This window comes from Asterias amurensis, chromosome 14 (assembly GCF_032118995.1).
Source record: "Asterias amurensis chromosome 14, ASM3211899v1".
Lineage (NCBI taxonomy): Eukaryota > Metazoa > Echinodermata > Asteroidea > Forcipulatida > Asteriidae > Asterias > Asterias amurensis.
Genome location: NC_092661.1, coordinates 8865315 through 8892746, shown reverse-complemented (window position 1 = coordinate 8892746; position 27432 = coordinate 8865315). Strand labels below are relative to the sequence as shown.

At 39.6% G+C, this 27432-nt stretch overlaps 2 protein-coding genes across 2 annotated transcripts in view; both read right to left on the bottom strand.

Annotated features, from left to right (window-relative positions):
• LOC139947628 (forkhead box protein O3-like) overlaps nt 1-10650 on the bottom strand; it is a 75872-nt gene extending 65222 nt beyond the window's left edge. Inside the window, exon 1 of the mRNA XM_071945587.1 lies at nt 10094-10650. Within this exon, the coding sequence (XP_071801688.1) occupies nt 10094-10495 (402 nt within the window). The 5' untranslated portion in view covers nt 10496-10650. The remainder of the gene's footprint in view (nt 1-10093) is intronic.
• A 3993-nt stretch (nt 10651-14643) lies between these two features.
• On the bottom strand, nt 14644-26079 carry LOC139947546 (uncharacterized). The gene is made up of 7 exons (XM_071945486.1): nt 25942-26079; nt 23511-23802; nt 22543-22771; nt 21211-21374; nt 19867-19946; nt 18525-18596; nt 14644-17330 (listed from the first exon to the last, which is right to left on the bottom strand). The coding sequence occupies exons 2-7, from the start codon at nt 23799-23801 to the stop codon at nt 17237-17239; spliced, it is 930 nt and encodes a 309-aa protein (XP_071801587.1). The 5' UTR covers nt 23802; nt 25942-26079; the 3' UTR covers nt 14644-17236.
• Between the last annotated feature and the right edge of the window lie 1353 nt (nt 26080-27432).

The window sequence follows — 27432 nt, the reverse complement described above, 5'->3', positions numbered from 1 at the left end:
AACAATCACCTAAATATAGAATATATTTGATCAGGTGATAAGGAACGTCATTCCATCACCTTTCCCTTGGCGAGTTTCCCTCTGCCTCACACCAGCTGACGTCAGTCACGTCACTGCCCCAGCCAGCTTCACGACGAACATGAGTTGAACAAACTGTGCGTTTTCCTCTTCTGTCGCCCGCTCTCCGCAGAAAACAAAACGGCGAGCGAAAACAGAGTGACATCAAGCACAGCCCCTTTGTAATCAGATTTGCCTCCTCTTATTCGCAATTTCCTCCTGGGCAAACTATTCAAAGGAATCTCTCCACCAAGAAGAGAAAAAAAAACCTGAGCGTGTTTGGGGCGGCTGCCGCTGTCCTTGCTGAAGCCCATCTAGTATTTCTCGCGGTGCCTGGTCTGGTCTCTCCGTCTCATGACATTGAAACGTGTGAAAGACAGTTCAACCTGGGCAATGAGACCTTTTTCAGTTCTTAAGTATCTTTGAATGAACTGTTAGACTTCCCACATGATATACACTGTACGCTGGCTACGCAATACTTTGAAGAGACATTAGATTATGACACACAGTGTTTTCTACACATACATGTACTGTACATCGTAGAACTGTATTAATCTTGGCATCAAAAGACAAAGTACATTTTTAAAGTCCCTAGACACATTTGGTAATTGTCAAAGACCAATATTCTTACTTGGTGTATCCCAACAAAAATGAATCTGTGGAAAATTTGAAAGAAAAAACACCCTTGTTATGCAAATTTGAGTGCTTTCGGATGCATGTAATAAAAGTGAAAAATAAACCCCTTCCTCAAAAACTACATTACTTCAGAAGGAGCTGTGTCTCACAACCTTTTATACTATCAACAGCCCGCAATTGCTTGTTACCATGTAAGTTTTTATGTTAAGTTGTATTTTTACAAAGTATGGACTTGTTCATTCTACACTTTAACACCCTTTGCAGGTTATAAACTGCATGAGCAAGAAGTAGCACTTAGCAAATGAATTATGGCAAATAAATTAATGTCAGATCTTTTGCTATCGAGGGACTAGGTAGTGTCAGGTCTCCAATTTCAACTTTTACAAATTTCAAACGGCAGATGTTGTGCTTAAAAATAAATACTTTTTTTATTACAGGTGAGACGTGTAGACTAATATCCAGCCCAACCTTTACATGACATTTGTAAACAGTAAACAGGACATTAAACTTTGATTAATGGAAAGGAGAACATTTGCAGTAAGTTCAGTAAATATAAATTTGAGAATATCAGGGATGAGTTTTGCCAAATGTTAACATTCCTGAAAATGGTTTGTGAGTATGGGTTCCCTCGTCCTCTCCATCGTTTGAGAAATTTCACATTGGATTGTTATCAGTCAAACGTGTATCACTCAACACTCAACATTTGAACTTAGTTTTGTTTTCTTCAAGATATTTACAGAGTGAGGTTTTACTCAAATAACAAAACATAAGACAGCCGGACTAACCAGTCATGAGTCTAGTAATTGTTAATTTCGAGCCCTGGACCAATTTCATACTGCTTTATTCGCACAAAATTATGCTTACCAGAATAAGGTTACCAGGTAACCAAACAACCATGCCACATGTAAACTTTGTGACTGGTATCCTGCTTGATTCTGCTTAGCCGTCAATTGTTTAAAGCAGTATTTTCCGAATTTTTTAAAAGCAGCTCTACGAAATTGGGACCTAGTGCTGTACAAGAGGATGGCTTCAACCCATTGTACATACATTACACTGAAAATGTATGGTCTACATTATGTAGTGCATACTACTGTACATTTACATTGTACTGTACAGGGGTATAGGATCCATAAGAAATGTTCAGTGGAATACACAGTGAAGGTATACTACATGTAGATCCTACCCTTTTAACATGATTGCTTGACCTCAGAGGTCAAACGAAAGTAAGGACATAGTATAGCCCCTGTCCCTGTGTGAAAGTAAAGGGTATTGCCTATACGTAGTCAGGAAGAATAGCTTACGGTGTGGATACATGAATAATGTATGGTACATGTACAGTACGTTCTTACTGAAGTCAGATTCTACTAGATCCTGCAGTCAGATATTTCAGATGAATTGTTTCATGCAGGTTTTCTCTGAGAGCCAGGGAGGTCTGTTCATGAATGCCATCTTGGGGAAGAAGGTCATTTACCAAAGAGCATGGCACAGGAGTCAAACTCAGCTCTTCCTAACCAAACTCTTCCTAGTCTTAGGACTTGGGACGAGTTCAGTTCCGTATCCAAAGATGTTAGGGCACATTGAACCCATCTTAAGGTAGGACGAGTTACTTGTCTCAACTCGAGATAGGATTAATCAGCTGCAGTGCCCATGTAAAGAATGATAGTACACTACTGGGCATAAAATATGTAATGCCAATCACAGGCCTGATACATACATGTACAATATATACTTCACAGAGGCAACACAGGCGATTGCCTCTATGTCCCCTGGTCATTGCCTTGGTGCCCTTAAAATGTGCTATTTAGAATTTGGTGCCCTTTACCAATGAAAAAAGCATTAGTGCCCTTGCCCTGAAACATACTTAATGGCCTGCAATCACAGTGTTATAATCTGTTAATCTGGGACTAATTTGTATTCCCAGAAATTGTAACCACAGCACAGTAACCCTCTATATGGGAGGCTTTTGGAACACTACGTAAATGTAGGCGGCAGTTAAAACCGTTTTTCTCTCAATCGTGCGCATTGTACGTAACCAATGGAAATTCCCTCTGGTTAAGTCTGCTGCCACCTAGCGTTCCAAAGTATCCCAAGTAGCCTAATTGGCTAACTCCTTCCATACAGGCCTGTGAATACATTGTACATATAGTAGGCCTACATGGGGACAATTGTCTACATACTGTACTATATGTTGCCCCACCGTTGGTCTTGGCCTTGGTGCCTCTTCAAAAGTTTCCCACAGACTTTAAAAGATTTTACAATTGAAGTGCCCTTCGTTAAAAAAAAGAAAATAATGACCTTACCCTCTCAAAGATGTTTTGATATAATTAATGTGGATAATAATCCAAAAAACCTTGCCCGATAACAGGAAACTGTTAGGCCCTATATTTAGCAAGGTGATTCCAACCGCTACAAAACAAGGGCAGACAATAAGATTTTGGAGGATTTTGGAAGTTTAGGGTCAAACGGAAATTTGCCTGCTCCAACTCAAAACTATAAGGTTTCCAAACAGAAATAAGTTTTTTAATGATGCTGTTTACATACACAAAATGATTTGTGGAAGCACGATAAGAAACCGTAAACTGACAGACGACCAAGGTGCAAAAACCTAACTCATCCGTTGGTTCGAATCCCACTCAAGTCAATTCTTTGTTCAACCCCAAACCTCATTTCAAAATTTACCATGTCAGTTTCCCTTGTGGTTTATATTGATATCATTGCCAGAAAATACATTAACCTCATTTTCATAAGTTTCCTGCACAATCATGACAATTATATCTACGTCATGACAAATTTACATTCACCAATTGCTGGAGTGAATGGCTGCTACTGCATTGTGCATGTTTCAATATTCAGGCCTCCTATGAACACTATGTATTCCACCTGACTGGGGCTGGAATTTCATTCCTGCAGGGGCCAAGGGCTCTGTCCTCTTGCAAGAAGGACACTGCTTTAAAGGGAAAGCATATTGGTTTTTGTTTTTGAAAAAGATCAAATTAGTTTAATCCTCCGTTTTCAAATACACACTATGGGGGGCCTACACCATACAACTACAACTAAACCTGCAAAAGTGTCATCAGTTCAATTCTATAATGGTCATGTCTAAAAATACAACAGAAAATCGTTGAAAACATTTTCAATTTGGCGGAACACATGTAGCCCAATGACAATGTACATCAACATTTGACTAGTTGCAACTGACTTGATTTTTACTTTTTTTTTTAAAAACATTACGTACTAAACTCTAGCCAGACAAATTTCATTGAAATTAAAGCTTGGGGTTTTGCAAAAACAATGAATGAGCATGTCAAGTCTGCTGCCACCATTCTGCACACTAGCACCACCCGTTTAGGCTACCAGCCAGTAAACAAGGGTACCCGCTACACGCACCAAAGCAGGTGAGGGTAGCTTGTTGTCCAGTGTTTGTACGATGAACCCTGGTGGAGTTTAGTAGGTGAAACCTCCATTGAAATCTTAGATAATCGAGCCTTTGTAGGGTTGGCCCCATTGTAAAACACTGCCAACAATGGCAGCAAGAGTTCTGTCACTGTTTGTTTGAGTTGGGACCTTAGCCTTGTTATTCACCAAACCAGGAGTGCTCAAAGTAGGCCCATATCTTGTGACTGAATGTTCAAGTATTTTTGGAATTGTTTTTTTTTTTTTTTTGGGGGGGAGGGGGGGGGGGGGGGGTAATGGAAAATTGAGAGAAAAACAAGTTACCCATTCCTGATAGAAAGATGCCCAAAGGTCAGTTAGGACTGAATTTTTTTTTAGTGTTATGTGTTTATTTGTAATGACTCACTTATTTGTATAATTTTGTTTTATGACAGGGGAATGTGGAGCATTCATTCCACAGTAAAGCAATGTGGAAAATACCTGACATCCAAGTACTTCACTCATCTTTTTGGAATCGGGGTCAAAACGTACGATGGGTTGGAGTGGTCGCTTAGATTAAAAGAGATTTTTCAGTTTACAACTAAACCCCAAAAATTTTCAGGCTGATGATGAATGTAACATATAGGCCTACATGTACAATGTACTAACAAACTTCAAAACAATCCTGATAGTGAAACCATAGTTTTGAACTAAATTATTTAAAAAACATAGGTCACAATGTACCGAATCAAGTTTGGCTTTCAGAGTAGTCAGTCAGGTTAGACTTTTATTACGGAAGCTCGTTCTGGTATAATTCAGGACAGGCAGTTTTTCATTTCCAGGGCACCAAGGCAATGACCAGGGGCACTGACAGGGGCACTGAGGCAATGGCCAGGGGCACTGAGGCAATGGCCAGGGGCACCTAGGTAATGACCAGGGGCACCAAGGCAATGACAAGGGGCACCAACGCAATGACAAGGGGCACCAAGGCAATGACAAGGGGCACCAAGGCAATGACAAGGGGCACCAAGGCAATTACAAGGGGCACCAAGGCAATGATAAGGGGCACCAACGCAATGACAAGGGGCACCAACGCAATGACAAGGGGCACCAACGCAATGACAAGGGGCACCAAGGCAATGACAAGGGGCACCAAGGCAATGACAAGGGGCACCAACGCAATGACAAGGGGCACCAAGGAAATGACCAAAGGCACTCAGGCAATTGTCTCTGTCATGAAATACATGTACTGTAACCAGGCCCAAGTGTAGTAATTATAATGTGCTATTTCTAGACATCAAATAATGAACAACAGATTACAAGAACTATCATTAATTAAAGACAGCAGGAACCACAACATCCTCTGCCATTGCCTTGGCCTTTAAACTGTCCCCATGTTAGATTGTATGCATTACAACCATTTATTGGCAAGAAAAGTGGCCCTTGACCAAATGATATTCCAGGAAGTTTTATGAACACTGAGGAGAATTGTTCAGAGTAATATAGTCTGGTACGGGTTTGAAGGGGGAAACAAACCAAAATAGCCAGATGGTTTCCACTTACAGTAAATTATAAATTTCTAGTTAGCTCTTTCTAAAAATTACATTGTACATAATGTAGGTAGGCCTTTAAAAGGTTTAGTTACAGTGTCACTTCGCAGGAAGCTATCTGCGGAAATTGCGTGCATCATTAACTGTAGCCACTATGCTGTGGTTGGGTACATTTTTTCACTGTTCAGAACTAGAGTTCAAGTGAAAAGTGAATAAAACATTGCTTCGTGCCTGGACGATGTGATGAAAAAGCAGTCTTATAAGAATTCTAGTCATTCGTGTCAAACAATCTTGAATCAATGAACCAAATCCTGATACTACATGTACAGCAATGTTTAAATTTGAAACTCTTACCAACACTGGTATAAGAAACAGGGACTTGTTCAAAGATCATCTTAAACATTCTTAAATGTCACACTAAAAACAAGTTGTTTTAACATCTTGTAATGTTGGGATACAGTCTTACACATGTGTCACTTGTATAGTCAATTGATTTACATTTGTACATTGTAGTCTAACACGTAGTCAGCCAATAGATTGTACATACAATATAGATTGTACATAATTCTCTTGACTTAGTTTAGTCTTGATTTCCCTTTTGAATTTTTTGCCGATCAGCCCGAGTTTTGGCTTTCAATAAAATTAATAATTGTTCTTTTTTTTCTTTCCACTGATATGTGACGTGAGGTGCTAGCTTGTACAAGGAGCCAACCCACTGATAATATATTATGATAAAACACTACTGATAGAGAACGACCGCTATGAATAAATATGTACATGTACACAACAGCTGACGGGCAATTATTGCTAAGTGTCAAATATTAGAAACAACAAGTGTCCAGGCACTGTCCAGATTCATTGCTCAGCTGTTCTCATCTACAACTTTAAAGGGACTTAGAGGGACGATCGACTTCATGTATACGTAGGTGTACTGGAAAAAAGGGGGCACAATACAAGTTCTTCTGGGCCTTGCACTCAGGTCCTGAAGGGGCGCAGCAACATTTTGATAAGATGTAGTCTTACAAAGTCGATTCACATCGTTCTCTTAAATTAGTTTAGTCTTGCCCTTTTAAATATTTTGCCGATCAGCCCGAGTTTTGGCTTTCAATAAAATTAATTATTAGGCCTATTTGCAAGACATGAGCGCTACATTGTGGCTTGTACAGGAAAATAAAGAATGTAAATTTGTATTGAAACCATGCAATTATGCAACACAGCAAAACCTTGCACCACAGCAAGAGTACAGGGCACTGCGGCAATTGCTATGGGTGCTCTCGGGGTAATTCAAGGCTCGTGCTTTGCACTAGGGTTTGCCCTTAACTTTTTCGATGACTTGCAAGCACTAAACAGGACCAAATATTTGTTAGTAGCCCTTCATTTCACAGTCAGTTTTAGTCCCTAATTCTAAAAATACAGGCAAACTCAACTGACTTTGAGATTACTGCTAAAAACTGACATATAAGTGTAAGTTGTTACACTACACCTCTAACATTTACAAGCTCCAAACTTAGCAAACCAAATACATCATAATTTCCATGCATTAACAAATAATATAATGTAGGTCACGACCTTCCACTTCCAAAGCCTCCCACACATCATCAAACCGCCTCTAATAAAAGGCCATCCAAACCTCGTCATTTCCTACATACGTAAAGGATTTTGGCAAGGAATGATCGTGTTTAGTTCACCTGGTAGCAGGCCTACCGGCACTGAGGAAGTTGAACCGCCTCTGGACAATGGTTCAGGGAAAAAGATTAATATCTGGAGACAATGAGTTGAACGGAAATCACAGGAAGGAAGACTTGCATCAAAGCCTATCTTGGGAAGAAACAAAACCCACTGGAATCGACTAAAAGTCTTAAAAAGCTTTTAGGCTAAAGATCAAACAATAACAAGAACTGCACAACCAGAGCATGGTGACGAGTCTAGAAAAACAAAAAAGGTTGTCCTCAGCCTACAATCCCTAAAGGACTTTCCATTATTGCCTTAAAGATAAAAAATTTCAAGATAAATTTGGCAACAAGTTTGACTTTAATGCACGTTCATGTGCAATACATTTCCTTCAGTTAATGATTTCTGTAAATTTAATGTTTTTTAAAGCTACCATGACAACATTTACCCATAAAAGGTTGTCTCAACATCAGGTATTAAAAACAACAGAAGTTAACAGGAAAATTGATTTCACTGTTAAGTTGAAAAGTTCTGTCAAATTTCTGGGAACATACATGTACCGTGAAGCATAGTGTTAGCCAGAGGGGTGTCTGGGTGTCTTTTGGACACCCTGTTTTTAATTTGGACACCCTGTTTCATCTGTCATTTACATGTAAATTTATTGTAGGTGAACAATTTGGACACCCAGTTTTAAAATTTCCAGCAAATTTGGACACCCTTTTATCAAATCCTGGCTAAAACCTTGCCGTGAAGACGAATTCAGTCACATCTCTAGTCTAAGTTAACTTTGCAGGTTTTTTAATGCCTTGCAAACGATAGTAGTGTATTTGTAAAATAACTTGGAGCTGTCACATACTTTTATTTTGGCTCTGAGGTGTTATTCTGGCACATTCATAGTGACCTTTGACCTTCGTACACTAGAAATAGACTGAATGAATGAAGAGCTCTGCAAAATACAGTGCATAGAGTTGTACATGCTAGACGTGCACTTCTTTAGCTGTGGCTTTGACACTTCCTGCCACATGCATGCCAAAGGTTAGAATTAAATTTAATTCTTTATTGAAAGCGGAAGCAGACAGCACCTTCAAAGACTGTTCAAGTTTGAAGACTGTTGAGAAATGTCTTGTGACCTTAAGTCTACGTTAAATTTGTTAAGTCTTCGATGGAATGGGTTTTTTGGTTTGAGGAAACACAGTGAACAATTTCCCGTTCCCTTGTATAGCACAGCAAAATTTGACGCAAAATGTGTCAGTTGCTACTCAAAATTAGCTTTCATTGTGCACAAAATCTTTTCTGTCAAAATACTTTACTATACAAAATTGCTGAATGAAATCAGTCCCTGTTACAATATCGCTCCCCTACATGTCTCATAAAAACTGCAACCATTGCTACACTATCTATAGGCCTACAATGCAACACTTCCCTTTCATTATGGAGTGAGTTACTCTAGCTTTTCTACTTACAAGGGGAAATAAATTCAGGAAACTCAGTATTAACTTCTTGTCTACACACAAACGGAAGTTGGAAAGCACTCAAGTCGACGACACACTGGGGTAACACTTCTACTTGTCATTCCATTCTACATGCTCAAAAGCACTCGGCGCATTATTTATTCACAATCAAGGCACAAGTGTCATGGTAGAGTGGTTTTGATTCAAGACATGCTGTTGCTAAGATGGTGGGTTTTGAATTTAGATCACTTGAGGCTATCTGCACATCATCTCGTCTCCTGAGTGAGAGTTTGACGTTGAATCACGTCATGTTGCACCCGGTTTTTAAAATAAAAAATGGAAGGATGACCAGTTTGAATCAGAAAAACCAATAAATAAATAAGTATACAACTGCCTGGCATGAGGTAAGAAAAAAAATAAGTAGGGGCTACATTTGTGTAATTATCAAATTTACATACTGGAAAATGTTCTTAACCCTATAAAATTAGGATAACACTAAGATCACAGCAGACCACATGTATGTTGTATCCTTCACAGCAATGAGAAATAATTGAATAAACAAGTTGTAAAACCCGAAACACTTTGACAGATGCAGAAGCTTACTATGTACAATCAGAGATTAGTTTAAAAACTTCCAAATGTGTAAGAATTCAAAGTCAATGAATTCTAAAACTTCAAGACATTTTACATACAGAACACAAATGGTAACCGTTTTCAGGGGTTTGGGCTTACAACAAGTAGTTGTAAGTAGTGTCTTGACTCTTGTGTATTGCGATGTCAACATTTTAAATTTATTGACGTACTCTTGAACTACAGCATTCCCACTTTTCTTCCAAAGGTTTGCTTTTGGTTTTACTTATTTCAAAAAACAACTACATATGATAACAAAATGCTAAACAAAACCTGTCAAACAAGTGTCAGTTCATGTTGTTTTAAATGTTGTGTGAACAAATAAATTGTGTAAACAAATAAATTGTTTACACATTGACGACCTGCAAATACTACAATTTTATATATATGTTGATGAATTTTGGATGGATTTCACTCCAAATGCTGTTTCTCTTTAGAAACCCATGGACTTCTGAAAACAATCTTCCTGAAACCAAACCAAATTGGTTGAATTATAATTGTAAACACGAAATTATGAAATAGGGGATTAAATAACACTTGTTTGAAGAAAGGGTACTCGACTAATTTGCTTGTGATAAGTTATCATACCAATAACGCCTTCTTAATCTTATCTTTAATTAGCCCTGGTTACAAATGTGGCAATTAAGCCCCCCATACGAGGATTAAGTACACCGCAGTCAACTGCTAAAGAATGTCCTGCGGTGTACTGTTGCATGACAAACTTACTTTCCAGCCTGCCGAACTGTTGCTGTCTCCTTTATCTTTGAAGAAAGGAACGTTTTTAACCATCCAGTCATAGATTTGAGACAATGTCAAGCGCTGCTCCGGTGCACTTTGAATGGCTTTAGTTATTAAGTCTGCGTACGACAAATTTCCCCATGCATTTCTCCGTGAACAGTTCTTTCTGTTGGTTGCAACGGCCGCTAAATCTTGCTTGATGTCCGGGCTTTCGACCTGTTGAGAGAGCACCGGGTCCTGAATTTCATCGGGTGCTCCGGTGCCGGTCGACGGCGCGCCTTCTCCCGGCGATGGCTGGGACGGCTTCTCTAAAAAGTCCGGTCTCCGGAGCGGCCAAGTGCAGGAGCGAGGCCGGGATTGAGGCTCGAAATCGGGGTCTATTTCTGCCATGCTTATATTATCCAAGGTTTAGATCATCCAGATGTGTTCCGTGGTTGGTACCAAGTGCAGATCATTAGATGACAATTGAAAACTAAGAGGGAATTTGACAAGTTAGTTCGGTGCGTTTAGTAACGTCTTGCCACCATTTTAGCGTGTGCTATTTCAATCACACATGGTCTTATACTACTACACTATGCATGCTGCTGCTACACAGTGTATGTACACAACAACACACAGTAGAGCCATTCGATGGTTTACCACGCATAGCGTGCACCATCTACAGCTCATTTACATACAATGATGACGTCAACGATCAGGAGGCAACCACAACGAACAGGCAGCTTTGATTGGTCGACAGATAATCTATTTAACTAGCCGTGCATAATTTTTTGTGAAGTGTGCAGTAAATGTAAACTTCAACTCAGATTAATACTAACAAAAAGTTGCAAAAAATAAACAAAATTAAGGTAATCCCGTGTTTTTCAAAATACGTTCATTCTGTGGTACATAAAGAGCTAAACACTTTTTGATAAACAAATCTGCTCAGCGGCCTAAAGGTTTAATTTTTTTCCAACTCGTCAGCATCTGAAATTATAAAATTGTGATGGATGATTTCGAAAACTTCAAGTAACTTCCAATCACGCAAGTCAGAGCAAATAGAAGACTTACAAACCCACTAGCCGAAGAAACGGACATCAAATGGTGCCCCACTGGTTGACGGCCGGTTTAAAACCTTGTTTCAATCATTTTTACATAGTTAAAATCATCACCCGGTTAATCAATCGGATATCAACATACCCTTTTCCGATCCCACCAAACAAGATCTAGCCCCCCCCCCCCCCCCTCCACCCACCTATCGATTATATTACACTGAACGACAGACAGTTTGTATTAAATTACTTTTCTTACGGTACACAATCATGTTTTCTGAACCTTGCTTTCGCTTCTTTTGCTGGTTGTCTTTGATTCTGATGGCGATCAGTTAGTGGGCAGTGCATGCCGTGTCTAATATGGGTTCCCTTGTGCACCACACTGTACTTTGATATTACTTTGTGCACGTAAGCAATCGTACAAAATAAAGACGGAGGATTACTATACTAAAAACCAAAACTAAAAAGTGGTCGCCCTGTATAAAGATTTTCTTTGCCGTGTTCTAAGACAGGTATATAACCTGAACATTTTACCCACATGTGAAAACACATGCACTTTGTATGAGCTAAACAGAAGTTCCATAGCGTTGCCCCAAGTATAAGCCGCCATTAATGTCACTTTACTGAGAAATGTTTCGTTTCATCTAGTTCTAATGTCCATCCATCCGAGCTGTTCGGAAATCTTCATGGACTAGGTGGCTCAGTAGGTGGCGCCCTTCAAGCTTAAAAGCTCAACCAAAAGCGGTTAGACCCGCCATAGAGTTACTAGCTCTGTACAAGCTGTATAAACCCATGCTGAGACGATGATACTCAATGCGGGCCGATGAGGCAAACTGTGTATAAAGTACTTATGATAGCGCCTAGTCTGGCCTCCCTGGCAAATTTTGAGAGCTGGTCCCAGGTTTTGAGCCATGTAAAGCATACTGCAATCATTTGAGCTAATATTGTAGGTCTAGGCTAGGCCTAACAACGTACCTGCCGCGACCAAGATGCAACCAGGCGGGCCCAAAAGTTTCTTGCCGAGACTCGGGTCCTAAAACAGCTCAGTGGACCTTTCTCGTCATAGTTATTATGTACATGTATATTATGGTGAGTGCGGACCGCTCGGCAAAAGAAAAAATCCCCAACCTGTCTGCACGGCGCATTTATGTAGGCCGGCGGCTTTGAGAAAAGGTAGACCCCCAAGTTCAAAGTTACACCATCACTCAATCTGACCTTGGAGGTAGACATTAACAAAACGGTAGAAACGTCTACCTATCATCCGACGGTGGAGTGTAAGTTCCATGAAATTCAACGCAGAAACGAAACTACCTAATTCAATTACCATTATCGTGAGTTGTTGGAGATTGGCAAAAATTATAAGTTAGGCATGCAAAAATGAAACCGCTCAAAAAAAATACACATTAATCTATTTATGACGTCATTCTTAGCGTTCTTGATAGGAAGTGGTGTGTTAGGGGGTGGGGGGCGTAGATCCATAGCGCATTGTTTGTTTCCCCGTCACTTATTGATCTACGCCTACTACCAGCCAGTGCGTTCAATACATTAAATGCCATAATGGGGACGTAACAATCATACAATGGGGGAACTGAAACTTCCATGGTTTTACAATACGGCTGCAATTGCAATATATTTTTTTTTAAAGGAACGTTACAGAATTGGTTTTGGGTAGGAACAAAAAATACAGTTGCTGAGTGTAAGCAATTTATGTAATCCACAAAATACACAAACGGACCGTAAACCTATAGTTTAAGATCGACGGCCATCTGGATCACGACAGAATAGTGAAACGATCACCAGTAGGCCTACACATGTTTTTGCACGACATCCATTAAAAAAGTAATGAATAAAACGATCACTGAGCGATAAACTGAAAACGGGAAATTATTTTTATTTTTGTCATCAAATTATGACATTTCAGACGGAAATATTCAAGAGATGGTTTCTAAATACCTTCACCATAGACCGTTTAAGTTTAATGTAAATCTGTAGACGAGTTTTTTTTTTTACCCTATTCTGTAAGTCCCTTTAATTTCTTCCATTCCGGGAAATTGAAACATGCATTTCAATCCTTCGTTCACAAGGACAATTAGCAACAAAAGAGGGAACAGTAATAATTAAGTTAAGGGATTCGTCACAAGAACGAGCGTGGCTAAATAATCGAATTTTACAATTTAATTCTAAAGCCGAGAACACACAACTCGTTGAATTATTAATGAATTCAGTTCCACGAAATATCTCTGCAGAAACATGCTCTTTATCAATAATTTTATTAAAACTAACTTTACTAGCATTTATATGAACCCGGGCTCTCGGCGTGACCCCCCCCCCCCCCCATAAAAAAAAAAAAAACGTTGAATGGAAATCTGAAAAAAAGAAAGAAAGAAAAACATTCGGCAGTATATATAGATGAATTTATGTACCCCCTCCCAATGGGGAAACAACATGGGAAACGCTGTTGGTACCTTTGGTAACTGTCAAAGACTATAGTATTCTCACTTTGTGTATCAATTTGTGTATGTGAAAATGTCGACTCAATTTGTCATCGAATTTGCAAGAGAAATTAAAGAAAAAAACACTCTTGTACAAAATAATGTGTGTGCTTTCAGAACGATGTATAATAAAAGGCTTCAGGGCTTGAAGTCTTAATTGATTGAGAAAATACCTCTTTCTCAAACACTACGCAACTTCAAGTTACGTAGTGTTTGAGAAAGATGTACTTCAGAGGGAGCCGTTTCTCACAATGTTTTATATTAACCACAGCTCTCCATTGCTCGCTATCAAGTAAGTTTTGTGCTAACAATTATTTATAATAAATTACCATTAGTGTACATTTTTTTTTAAAACTATCTATCTGTGTTTATTTTTGATTTTTGAAGTTTTTATAAAATCTGTTATCCATCCTTTAATTGGTGCTTGCGCCGTTAGATATTGTATGGAATGAAAAATAATTTAAAAAAAGTAAGACCTTCCAAATTACCGGTTTGATTGCTGCCATTTAAAGCAAAAGCTTGGTATAAATGTGCACAAAAACCCTGATAAAACATCAACAATCTTGGAGTAAATTTACTCTTAACTTCCAAAAAAGATTATATATATTCACACCATATTCATTTCATCTTTTGACATAAATACATGTAATTTTGTTTGTGCTTTTTTGTGCCTGTGAAGAAAATTCGGTCTGGATCAAAAGCTATAAGAACATCCCCCCTTCCAGTTTCATATTATATAAACATTTTATAATTAAGATGTTATGTAAATTCATCATCCTTGAATTTCAACTTAAGTCAGTTGTTTGGTTGGAATTAGGACAGAATCTAAATATGTTTTGTGAAGAGAATAACATCACTTTAAAAAAAAAAAAAAAAACTTTTTAACCTAAATAAAGAAACAAACAAAACTTCCACAAAAAAATAAAAATAAAAAATAAATAAATACCACGACAAAAAAGTTCAGAAGCATCATACTTAAAAGTATGTTTAATATTTAATGTTCAACATAGGGTAAAATTACATAATTGCACATGTATTAATTATATTAAGCTGTGAATTGGTGGCTGTGTGACTATGGCTAAGGCTATGGTTACGACTGTTGCTAAGGACCTGAGCCCAGTTTCATAAACCTGTTGAGCAGTAAAAACTGCTTAGTAACTTTATTTGCTAAGCAAAAAATGAGGGAGGGCACCAGTTGCAACAATGTTATACTTACGGATTTCTGGATGGTAACCAGTTTCTCTTAAACAAGCTTTTTCTTTTATGCTTAGCAAGTTTTTGTGCTTACATGCTCTATGAAATTCAGCCAGCTCTATGAAATTCAGCGATGCTGTACTTTAATGCATGATGCCACAGATATCTAGCCGTAGCTGAAGTCGGCAAGTGAACATGGCCATATTAATACTCATTTAGAATTACATTTCAATAGTTCTCTATTGATATGAATTATTTAAATACTATGTACAAATCATTTCTTATTTGTGAATTATTTAAATACTATGTACAAATCATTTCTTATTTGTGTTATGGCAGGCCGGTGATTTTATGAGGAAGCATCTACAAACTTTAGGGCTATGTCACACGAGGCAATTAAAGGGAAGGTACACACAAGGTTTAAAGGGAAGGTACACAGTTGGTAATTGTCAAAGACCAGTGTTCTCACTTGGTGTATCCCATCATAACTATAAAATAACAAGCCTGTGAAAATTTGGGCTCAATTGGTCATTGAAGTTGTGAGAAAATGATGAAAGAAAAAACACCCTTGTTGGACGAATTGGTGTGCTTTCAGATAAGAATAAAAGACTTCTAGCTAGAAGTCTTTTATTATTTTAGTGAGAAATTACCCCTTTATCAAAAACTACGTTACTTCAGAGGGAGTTGTTTCCCACAATGTTCTATACTACCAACAGCTCTCCAATGCTTGTTACCAAGTCATTTTTTAAATTAATATTTGTTTTGAGTAATTACCAAACGTGTACCTTCCCTTTAAGGCAATCTCAAAGAAGAAAAGGCATTTACATTTTAATGTTCACATAATTTTTTCTTGGGAATTGTAGACATTGTTTGAAAAATTGCTCATGAGCTACCCAAGTGGTAGCACACTTGTAGCAGTCACTGCAGTTGTTTTGCCTCCAAGTTACCTGTAAAAGTTGCCTTGTGTGTTAAGGCCCTTAGACCAATCAAACATCCTTTGACAACGTCACTGTAGACCGTGGTCATAGTGCAACGTACTCACTATAATTATCACTTTTCTAACAATAAAAATGGTGACCTTGTACATTCCTGGGAATTTATTGGCAGGCAAAAGATGCCTCATTGCTTATGATATGATCAATTTTCCTTTCTGTTATCGTAATTACCCCATAAATTCAGAATTTTTTTAAACAAAACAGCTGAACACGGACTTTAAGCAATGACTCCTTTCTTCATATCATTAGCTGATAAAACCAAGACGCTGCAATTTCCATGAAATGTAAAGTTTATATTTCCTTGACTTTGAGCTGTGTACAATTTATGCCTACAGGATGACCAAGGCTATGCGGTTCCTTTTGTAAACATGTGATGTCACAGGTTACAAAGTCACAGGGCCTATACATTGAATTTCCTCTCGTAGATGAATATGGGTGAAAGGTGCACCACAATTATCCAGTGCCCCTCCCCCCACTGAACAGCAATTCAAGAAATAATATCAGCTTATGTTCAATATTTATTTATAGATTCTTCCTAATGCTTGCCTGTTTAAAGCCATTGTACACTTTCGGTACACACAACAAAATAAAAGTTCACAGATTTACAAATAAGTGACAGAGTTTACAGAAGGTAATGGTGAAAGACTTCTCTTGAAATATTATTCCATGAAATGCTTTACTTTTTGAGAAAAACATTAAAACAATATCAATTCTCGATATCAAGAATTACGGACTTATTTTAAACACATGTCATTACACGGCGAAACAGGCGGAAACAAGGGTGGGTTTTCCCGTTATCTTCTCCAAACTCCGACAACCGATTGAGCCTAAATTTTCACAGGTTTTTTATTTTATATATAAGTTGTGATACACGAAGTGTGTGGCCTTGGACAATACAGTTTACCGAAAGTGTCCAATGGCTTTATGTGATAATTGCATCCTCAAAATGATGGTTTCATAACAAATCTATTTCTGAATTCCAGATCCCATCATCTCAAATAACTAGAAATTTACTCAAACTGTTGTTGGAAAAAAAAAGATGAAAAAAAGAAACAAACAGTGGAGAACAATAATATTCTTCAGCCCAAACCGATCATTTCCCAACTGAAGTCATGAATGGATTCAGTTGCACCATGTGAGACTGAATCTCGGCACAGACCTACCCCACTCTGCATGGGGGCCAAGCGTACCAACTACTCTTATCAACTGTCTACAGATACAAGAGCCTCAGCACATATTCAAGTGAATAAACCCATGAAATTATCTCGGACCATATCAACCAACCACAATGTAGTTTTCCTAGAAAGAAGGTTCGAAGGTCACTGCAACAGGTGGTGAATCAATGAGTGCAATCAACCCGCCCCCAGCTTCTCTATGGGACAAAGGTCAAATGAAAGAAATTGACCTTTGACACTGGGGTCATGAGGCATATTCCCGTCTGCGGAGAGCATGGCTAATTATACTTGCTGAGGTCATCAGTTGAATCAGGACACCATCGATGTCATCATCACCACTGGACAAAGAAAAGTAGATTTTTTGAAATACTATTTTTTATTTTTCACATGGATTTCGGATGCTGCAGGAAAATTTGGTGGAAGACTTAGCTTCAAGCCAACACCTCCATTTATTTTGTTGTCTCATTTTAAAAACAAAATATTGCATTTTTTTATATTTTACTTTTTCACATTTAGCTTGTTCATTAAAATTAATGTGACTTTTAATTGAAACTAAATTTACTTTAAGACATGAACCAAGGACAAGAACAGGCTAAGATCAAATATCAATAAACCGATTAAAACTGGAACGAAATGCTAAGTATATGGGATTTGAGACACTGCATGGTGAGGTATCAATGTATATTTGGTTTGCGGTAACACTATGTCACGTGTGTATCTTATTAGACTTTGTTCTATTGAGAACTTGTCTTGCTTTATATTCTTCTATTGCATAGTAGATTTTCAAAATTTGGGAGACTTCTCAGTTCTGATAGAGTTCTTCTTAGTTCGTAGAGTGTCACGGCCGAGTGGTTAAGAGCATCAAATTCAAGTTCTGATGCCAAGTCACCGGAGTGTGGGTTCGAATCCCGGTCGTGACACTTGTGTCCTTGGGCAAGATACTTTACTGTAATTGCTGCTCTTCACCCAGGGGTATAAATGGGTACATGCGAGGGTAGAGGTTGATATTGTGAATGAAAAAGCCTTCAGAACGCCACAGCAGCTCGGGGCTCTATACTCCCTATTGGGAGCTAAGAAAGATAAAAGGGATGTTATTGGCCCAATGACCAGGGGACTAATGTAAAGCGCATTGATACGGTTTATTGTGAAATGCGCTATAAGAATTTGTTGTTATTCTGTTACTACTACTTGAATTAGCTTGGTGGATCGAGGGGAATTCTCGCTATAAACTTCACTACCTGCCAATCCAGCCAGGAAACCGGGGCAAACCCCTTCTCTTTTCGATAAGTGCAGTGAGTTCTTTTTTGTGCGTTACACAACACACAGGCCCAAACAACTTTACGTCCAATCCGAAGGAAGAAGCATCATAGTATTGTGTCTTGCTTTAGGACACATGTGTTATGACTGCGACTCGAGCCCACACTCTGCTGATCAGAGACACGTGATCTTGAGTCCGATGCTCTAAACCGCTAGGCCACGACATGCTATTCCATCTTCTTTACTTCCGTACTTATCACTTATTTTCAACGAACCTTTTGTTTGGTTGATAGATTTGAGAAGCTTCTTCATCCTGCATGCTGTAACTCGAGCTGGAAGATTCCTCACTAAAAAAAAGACAAGAAAATTATATCTTTTGGGATATTGTTTAATGAATAGGGTAGATGGCCTTAGCTTTCGATCCAATCTGGACCTTCTTCAGAGGCATAAAACAAGTACAAACAAATACATATCCATTTATAGAAAAAGAGAGGGGGAAAGGGATTAAGGAAAGTATCCAGAAAGAAGCGAGAAAATAACAGCCAATCAAAGTTTCTATTTCAGAAACAATATTGGTGGCTATGAACCAATAGGAGTGAAGTGGCGAGGACAAAGGATGTTTAGTATGAAAGGATGGGTTACTGGATCATAAAAGTTGTAAATGTATTGTTCGACAACAATGCAGGGAGACATGAAAGGGTAGGATTAGAGAGCAAGTTGCATCAGTTGTTTTTGGGATATTGTTTGATACAAAATGTAACAGTTTAAAAGAAATTTTAGGGATACCACCAACATAGGGCTTGATAACTAAGTTGGTAGAGCAACAGCACTTTAAACCAGAGGCGGTTGGTTCATCACAGTCACTTTGTCTTTGCTCAACCCCAAAATCATTTAACATTTACCCAGTAAGTTTCTATTGTGGTTTATCATTTGGTATCTGAAATAAAAAGCTGCCTCCCCTTAAGGTGATCCGCTTGCTGAAACTTTCCCAGGTTTTATTGTTTACTTTGGAGTGATCCCTAGCTACATGGCAGTTAACAGTTGTATGGCTTCTGACTGGCACCCCCGAACAAAGATATTGACACAATAGGGAGACCGTCATCATAGGACTAGCGCCAGCATATTATTCCAGATGTTATTGGTTCAAATCCCTCTTTACTAAATGTTTCTTTCCTAAAGACACTGGACACTATTGGTAATTGTCGAAGACAAGTCTTCTCACTTGGTGTATCTCAACATATGCATAACATAACAAACCTGTGAAAATTTGAGCTCTATTGGTCGTCGGAGTTGCGAGATATTAATGAAAGAAAAAAAACACCCTTGTCCCACGAAGTTGTGTGCTTTCAGATGCTTGATTTCGAGACCTCAAATTCTAAACTTGAGGTCTCGAAATCAAATTCATGGAAAATTACCTCTTTCTCAAAAACTATGTCACTTCAGAGGGAGCCGTTTCTCACAATGATTTATACTATCAAACTCTCCCCATTACTCGTTACCAAGTGAGGTTTTATGCTAATAATTATTTTGAGTAATTACCAATAGTGTCCACTGCCTTTAACCCCAAATATTTTAGAAGAACAATACAATGTTCTCCTTTTCCCTTTTTTCACTCACATTTGGGGCTGATCTGATCCATTCATTGGTGACCAGGCAAAGTTCACATCTTTACTGGAAGACGTTTCAAAAAACACTTCCTGAAACAAGAGAAAGTAATCAATTCAAAGAGACTTTTTGGTTTTGAGAAATATAATTATTTTTTAGCGTGAGACTTGGTAACTTGCAGGGATATTATACAGTCCTTCAGACATGTAAAGATACAGGGCGAGTCAAAACAAAGTTGACCAAGATTTATGATTTAAAAACAAAACAATAACTGACTCAGATTGGATCACAAAATCCAGTCAGAACTACACATTCTGACTTCTTCTGTTAGGAAAAAGTACATAGACCCTTTAAAGACAACAAATGAAATCAGTAGATCAGCTGAAAACAACTTTGCTGACTTAAAATGCACAGACTGGAATAAAAAGATAAAGAAGCAAGACAGGTCACCATGCCAGTGAGCAAACCACAGTATGTCCAGCAAACAGAGCACTGGCCCAATATGCCAGTGCTTAATAGAGGAAATATGTACTATTGTATCATGTTATCAACTCCTATCCTGTCCCTAAATGTGATCATTTATCCCGCTTTGCACCTAAATGGGTAATGTTCAATTTCTACCAAGTCCCTGGTTTGACTGTTTTCCCAGGGGTCGAAATTGCCACTAGCCCGCTAGCCCGGGACTACCAGATTTACAGCCGGGCTACTGATTTTTCCAGTTTGATAAAAATCATCATCACAAACAATAAAGAACTATGTTATTGGTGTATTGTAAAGTTTGAGCCGTGACGCGAGACATAATGTGTCTTTCGGGCTACCAAAATCTAATCAGGGCTACTAAAAATTATTGGTCACTAGCCCTGCTGACTACCATGGAAATACACTTAATTTCGACCCCTGTTTCCACTCCTACGTATCCTGTCTCTAAAAATTGGCTATGTTCAATTTATACCAAGTCCCTGATTTGACTATTATCCACTCCTATCCTGTCCCTAAATGGGATAATTTATCCCTCTTGGCCCCTAAATGGGTTAAGTTCAATTTCTACCGAGTCCCTGATTTTACTGATTTCCACTCCTATCCTGTCCCTAATTAGGATAACTTATCCCTCATGACCCCTGAATGGATTATTTTTGATTCCTACCTGGTCCCTCGGCTGTTCTTATTTGGTCCACAACTGGGCTAATTACCCCACATGGCCCCTAGTTGGATTAGTTCAATTCCTAACTGGTCCCATATTTGGCAGTTATCAATTCCTATCCTGTCCCTGATTGGGCTAATTTACCCTGCATGGCCTATAAATGAGATTAATTCAATTCCTACCTGGTCCCTTAATCGGCTGTTATCCATTCCTACCTGGTCCTTTAATTGGCTGTTATCCATTCCTATCTGGTCCCTGACTAGTGTATTTTCTGGTGTGAGTATCTGTCGATATTGTTGATGTTGCTCTTCAAGCATATTGTGAAGACTAGCTCGGAATGCCTCTATCTCTCTATCAACCCGTTGCCTCAAACTGAAATCTAAGCACAACCAAATTGGACATAATCACTATATAGTGGCCTGCCAGTTTAACACAACTATGGGTATTTAAGACAACGACTAAGTTAGATTGAAACCGATTTACATTTATGAGCAGCAGGAAGGCGCCCATACAAATGTGTTCCCCTTGCGTTCATACATCACTGAGTTATCACTCATGGAAAACTCACGCAAACATACCAACAGCAACTCTCTGATGACCATCTATTAAATCGTTGCGGTAACCGCTGCTAAAATCAAGAACTCGAACTGCCTCTAGCTACCGGGCAATCTCGTGGTCTAGTTGGTAAGACACTGCTCTAGAATTGCTAAGGTCGTGGGTTCGAATCCCACCCGAGTAATATGCCTGTGATTTTGTTCATTAAGCTCAAGGAAAGTACTAAGTATACAGTGCTAACACTTGGTGTATACAGTTAAAACCAAAATTCAAACAAGGGCTCAATTTCATAAAGCCTGTTAGCACACAAATTTGCTTAGCATGAAATTTCTTCCTTGATAAAAACAGGATTACCAACCAAAACTCCACGTGATTTTCAGGATTTAGCAAACAACATTTGAATACCAGTATCAATCAATAGGCAACAAATGAAAATTTGGATGGTAATCCTGGAATTATCAAGCAAGAAATTTCATGCTAAGCAAATTTGTGTGCTTACAGGCTTTATGAAATTGGGCCCTGAGGATGGTTGATATTGGATTAAACCGGCTTTACACCAAGCCACTAAAAATACTGAACAATGGAAATGATCAATTAACAAAACAAAGAAATTGTAGCCACTGAGCAACGCCTATGCGCTGCATGATGATGAAGCTGTAGAAGCAGCCTAAGCTGAGGATTGAAAAAAAGCCCCAGGGTTTATCTCAATAATAACCCAGGGCCCAATTTCATAGCGCTGCTTAACGGTAAGCAAATTTGCGTGCTTACTGTAGCAGAAAAGTTTGCTTAAGCCTTAGCGTATTTCACAGGTTGGCAGAAAAATTGGGCGGCCATAATTGTGACATCATTTACTTTCGTGCGTTAAGCACAGGAAGGTTAGCATGCCTTTTCGTGTGCTTACGGTTAGCAAAGCTATGAAATGGAGATCACACAGTAAGCACAAAATCGGCCGTTAAGCAGAGCTATGAAATTGGGCCCTAATGGCATCCTACCTATTTCATCAAGTACATCATCATTGGGAAGACCTTCTCGCTCATCGAGTTGTCCCTCTTGCATCTCAGCTGGTGAGTTCATCATCTGAGTTTCCCACTCAAACTCTCGCTGATGGTTGCTCAGTGGGTAATCCCCCAATCTCTGTTTGCCTTCAGTGAGGAAGTTGTTCTCGTCAGACACTTCAAGTTGTCTTGGCATTGTCTTATACACTTGGAAGAGGCATCTTTCCTGTTGAGTTAAAGGCAGTGGACACTATTGGTAAATACTCAAAATAATTATCAGCAAAAACCTCACATCGTAATGAGCAATGGGGAGAGGTTGATAGTAAAAAACATTGTGAGAAACTGCTCCCTCTGAAGTGACGTAGTTTTTGAGAAAGAAGTAATTTTCCACGAATTTGATTTCGAGACCTCAAGTTTAGAATTTGAGGTCTCGAAATTAAGCATCTGAAAGCACACAACTTTGTGTGACAAGGGTGTTTTTTTCTTTCCTAGTTATCTCGGAACTCCGACGACCAATGAAGCTCAAATTTTCACAGGTTTATTTTATGCATATGTTGAGATAAACACCAGTTGAGGAAACTGGTCTTTGACATTTACCAATAGTGTCCATTGTCTTTAAAGAGAGTCCGATATAAAGGCACTCCCTCACTCAACATGATATTGCACCGTAATAATCATAATAATAGTGGCTTCGTATAAAGCCTCACTCAGTGACGTTCAAGGCGCTTCAACATAGAGTAGTTTTCCTGCAAGGTATATGGGACTACATTTTGAATTATGAGACCTATTCCTTTTACATAGCACCATGTAATGGTTTACAAAGTCCTGTGGCGCAATAACCTACTCTAGCGCCATGGTAGCTCAGGGCTGTATACTTCCCAGGGAGCTGAGGAAAAAAAAGTCCAAAGACAATGTGAGCGCGGCGTAAGGTAAGGGAACTCCTCCGAGTTTTTTTAGAAACTTACCCCACAAGTTGTATGACCACAAAACTCCCTCCCGCTTGGATTAGGGTTGGACTGGTACCCATCCTGCTGATGCGTTGCCCATATTGCTGTAGCATCAGATTCTAACTTGGTGGTTGGTAGTCTGGTGGTGCAATAGTCATCTCCCTTGGTGTCGGTCTTATGGGCGTTGTCCGTTATTGAGAGGATGTCCTCCATCGTGGTGGAGGCGGAGAGCGCCTTATTGGAGGCTGTGCTTTTGATCAGCTGGCATTGGAGTGTCTCACGTCCTTTGCTTGATTGATGTGCAAACATTCTTAAGATATAAGAAGAGAGACAGAATGTATGATTAATTCCTAGAAGCAAACAGAGTTGGGGTTACCGCACCTTTTCTGTTGCAGCCCCCAGACATGCCAGAACAACATCAGACAATAACTGTACAAATACAATACATATTTTTAAGACGTCACTCAAATCTCCCCTGTTTACAAACAATTTAATGTAGTAATAATAGTAACGCCCAGGAGCAATGAGACGTTGGAATAAGGCACCATATAAATGTTAGGCCAAGAAAAATCAAAAACATGTTGCTCGTTCGGACTGTTTGAAAAAAAGTTAGTGAGGGAGGTCCTTGTTATTTGTTATTTTCAAATTTTTTGTTATTTTTTTCAAGATGGCCACCATGTCTAAGATGGCCGCCATATCGCTTTTGAAATGGTTTCATGGTTTTAAGAGTATGTTCTGTATGTCCTCAAATTCTGTGTGTGTTTCTGTGTCCATTTTGAGGCATTGTTTATCTTTCCAAAGAGTTATTCTTGCTATTTCTCCTAAGTTGTTCTGTGTGTGTGGAATCACGTCCAGGTGCAAAGAACTGTGGCATGCAAACGTGTAGTTGCGATAACGTAACCCTCCTGCCGACAGCGTAGCCGGAGGGTTATGAAGCAAACGCAATTCGGCAGGGCGAATTGGTTAAAAACGTACAATTTCGACAGCTAGTCAGCAGATTTGCCCCATTTTTACCACTTTTGAAAATCATGACACAAATTCTAGAAACACGAACTTGATCCTCAATGTCTAATGAATCCTACAACATCACTCAAAACACCATTGAGGAAATAATTTGAAGAAAAAGGCACAAAAACTTACAAGATTCCCGAGTGAAAGACCCAGGTTGAAAATTCGAACCTGAGGGGGGCGGAGCTTCGGCTGTTTGTGCACGTCATGGACTCAGCGCTGCGTGTGGTGCATTCTGTATCCCTGCAACTGTGCAGCCGTAGTCTTGTACACGCGCTGAGATGCGGAAATCAGAGAAAAAGAGCGCCCGCTAACGTTCGATTATAACAAGCGTGTACAGTTTTTGCATAGATCGGAACGTTGGTTGTGTGTGACCGCGCAACATCAATGGTCTTGGAACCAAGACTACGGCTGCACAGTTACCGGGATACACAATGCACCACTTGCAGCGCTGAGTCGTTGACCCCGGTGACATGCCCCCCTCAGGTTCGAATTTTCAACCTGGGTCTTTCGCTCGGGAATCTGGTAAGTTTTTGTGCCTTTTCTTCAAATTATTTCCTCAATGGTGTTTTGAGTGATATTGTAGGATTCATTAGACCTTGAGGATCAAGTTCGTGTTTCTAGAATTTGTGTCATGATTTTCAAAAGTGGTAAAAATGGGGCAAATCTGCTGACTAGCTGTCGAAATTGTACGTTTTTAACCATTTCGCCCTGCACACATTGCGTTTGCTTCGTAACCCTCCGGCTACGCCGTCGGCAGGAGGGTTACGTTAACGCAACTAGCAAACGTGAAGGGCCAAACGTTTCAAAGTAACGAGTTTCTTATTATGCGTTGTGTTAGCATTTTTTGTAGGCCTACATGTAAGAAAGATGATGAAATTGCTCAATAAAAATTAAGGGTACATTTGAAATAGCTATCAATAATATTGTTGCGATAACGTAACCCTCCTCCTAACAGCCGCCAGGCCGGAGGGTTACGAGATTCTCTCGAGCAGCAAATGACAATCTGGTCCAACACGTATAATTTCGACAGCTAATCACCAGATTTGCCCCATTTTTACCACTTTAAAAAATCATGACACAAATTCTAAGGGCACGAACTTTATCCTCAAGGTCGGAAAAGTTTCCGTATGGCGCCACCACTTTTTCATTCGATATGAAATAATATAGTACCTAATTTACCTCAATGAGATATCCCTTTTTGTAAAAAAGAGTGAAAAAGTGGTGGCGCCATGCGGAAAGTTATCCGCTACCTCCATGGTCAGACCGTCAGACCGTCAGACCGTACCGTAACTTTAACAACGGTAGCGTAGGCGCTGTCGTCTGCTCACATTCCACAAGGTATAAAAATTAAAATTGAGCTAAAAAAATAAATATCTTGTTTATCTATAAAAAAAATAATCAAGTAAACCATGGCAGACATCCACCACTTGGTACCCACCTGCACGCAATGCACACGACTAGGTCTTGACTTTGGAAGGAAATAAATGATGCACAGACTGTAAAAATGTAGATTTCATCACTTGTTGAAAATCTGATTCTGACGGGGAAATAAACTGCACTCTCCTCTCGCTCGCACTCAAACAAGGTCAGAGTTCATATCGTCTTCAATCGATTCACGGTGTCCTGAAATAGCGCCCTCTTTCTGAAGAGTGCCAGACAATAATAATCATTTCACACAAACTCACAACATCTGACGTCACACTTCTGGGGCCCAGTCTAATTTATTCCTCCATGGTCTAACCATGGTCTAACTCACACTCTGGTCTTCGAATATTTGTTAGATTCAGGCTATAATTATTTGTGCAATTATGGCTCCCCATAATTTGCCCAATTTAAGTTTTGTTAAAATTTAGAGCCCAATTTGTTTAATTGGTGTAAAAGAAGACCACTATGGCGGTCGAGAAGGCAGGTGTGACTCGGGAGATTCTGTCTCCCTGGAGATTCGGTCCCCCTATGGCAAACTGTGTACAAACTTCGTCTGATAGCGCCCTCTTCTGAATCATCCCCCTACAGCCCATATATTATCCCATTGGGGGTGGGGGGGGGGGGGTGGGGGCGGGGGTCGAGAAGGCAGGTGTAACTCTTCGCTCGGCCCCAGCGGCCAGTCTATCTATCCAGGACCGCTGGGATGGGCTAATCGCTTGAACAGATTCTTGTCCAGGAAGTACGTCATGTGTACAGTGCATAGAAATATGGTGCAGTGTGAGTGTGATGCATGATGGGACTGCGCATTATTAAATCAATGACAGTGCATGATACGTTTGCCCATCCCAGCGCCTTTGGTTAAAGCAAGGCGCTGGGGACGAGTGAAGTGTGACTCTAGTCTTGGTTCAAGACTCTCCTGGTTTTGTCGCAAGAGGGCGCGCTATCACCCCTAACGTGCTATCAAACACGAACCGCTATCATCGAGAACCGCTATCACAGGAGAGTTCTGGCACATTCGTTAAATCTCCCCCCAAAATCCGGGGAAAAATATGCGTGCGTAGGTTTCCCGCAGAGCCCGCCCCTTCATTTTGATAGCGCGTTGGGGTGATAGCGCGCCCTCTTGTGACAAATCCAGGAGAGTCTTGAACCAAAACTAGTGTGACTCAGGAGATTATGTCTCCCCGGAGATTCGGTCCCCCTATCGTCTGATAGCCCCCTCTTCTGAATCATTCCCCTACAGCCCATGTTAAAAGCGTGCTTTCGAAAGACCACGGTAGGGACACAGGACGGTGAACAAATTCTAAGCGTGTTTTTTTTTTTCCCCAGGGAAGATGGGGTACAATAACAGCGTGTGCCTTATGGAGGAAAACTCCATGGCCTTACCGTCCCAATCATGGAGTTTGCATGTCGATGCAACACAAGTACACGTGTATAGAGGGTATTCTAGACACGCTTGGTTGGTTGCGCCCATGTGAGAAAGACGGTACATGTACAACACGTCCAT

Coding starts and splice junctions, on each gene's coding strand:
- LOC139947546 (XM_071945486.1), bottom strand. CDS start 23,801: ATGTTTGCACATCAATCAAGCAAAGGACGTGAGACACTCCAATGCCAG. Junction 21,375..22,542: donor TGATGTACTTGATGAAATAG/GTAGGATGCCAT, acceptor GGTTGTGCTTAG/ATTTCAGTTTGAGGCAACGG. Junction 18,597..19,866: donor GGATCAGATCAGCCCCAAAT/GTGAGTGAAAAA, acceptor TCTTTTTTTTAG/TGAGGAATCTTCCAGCTCGA.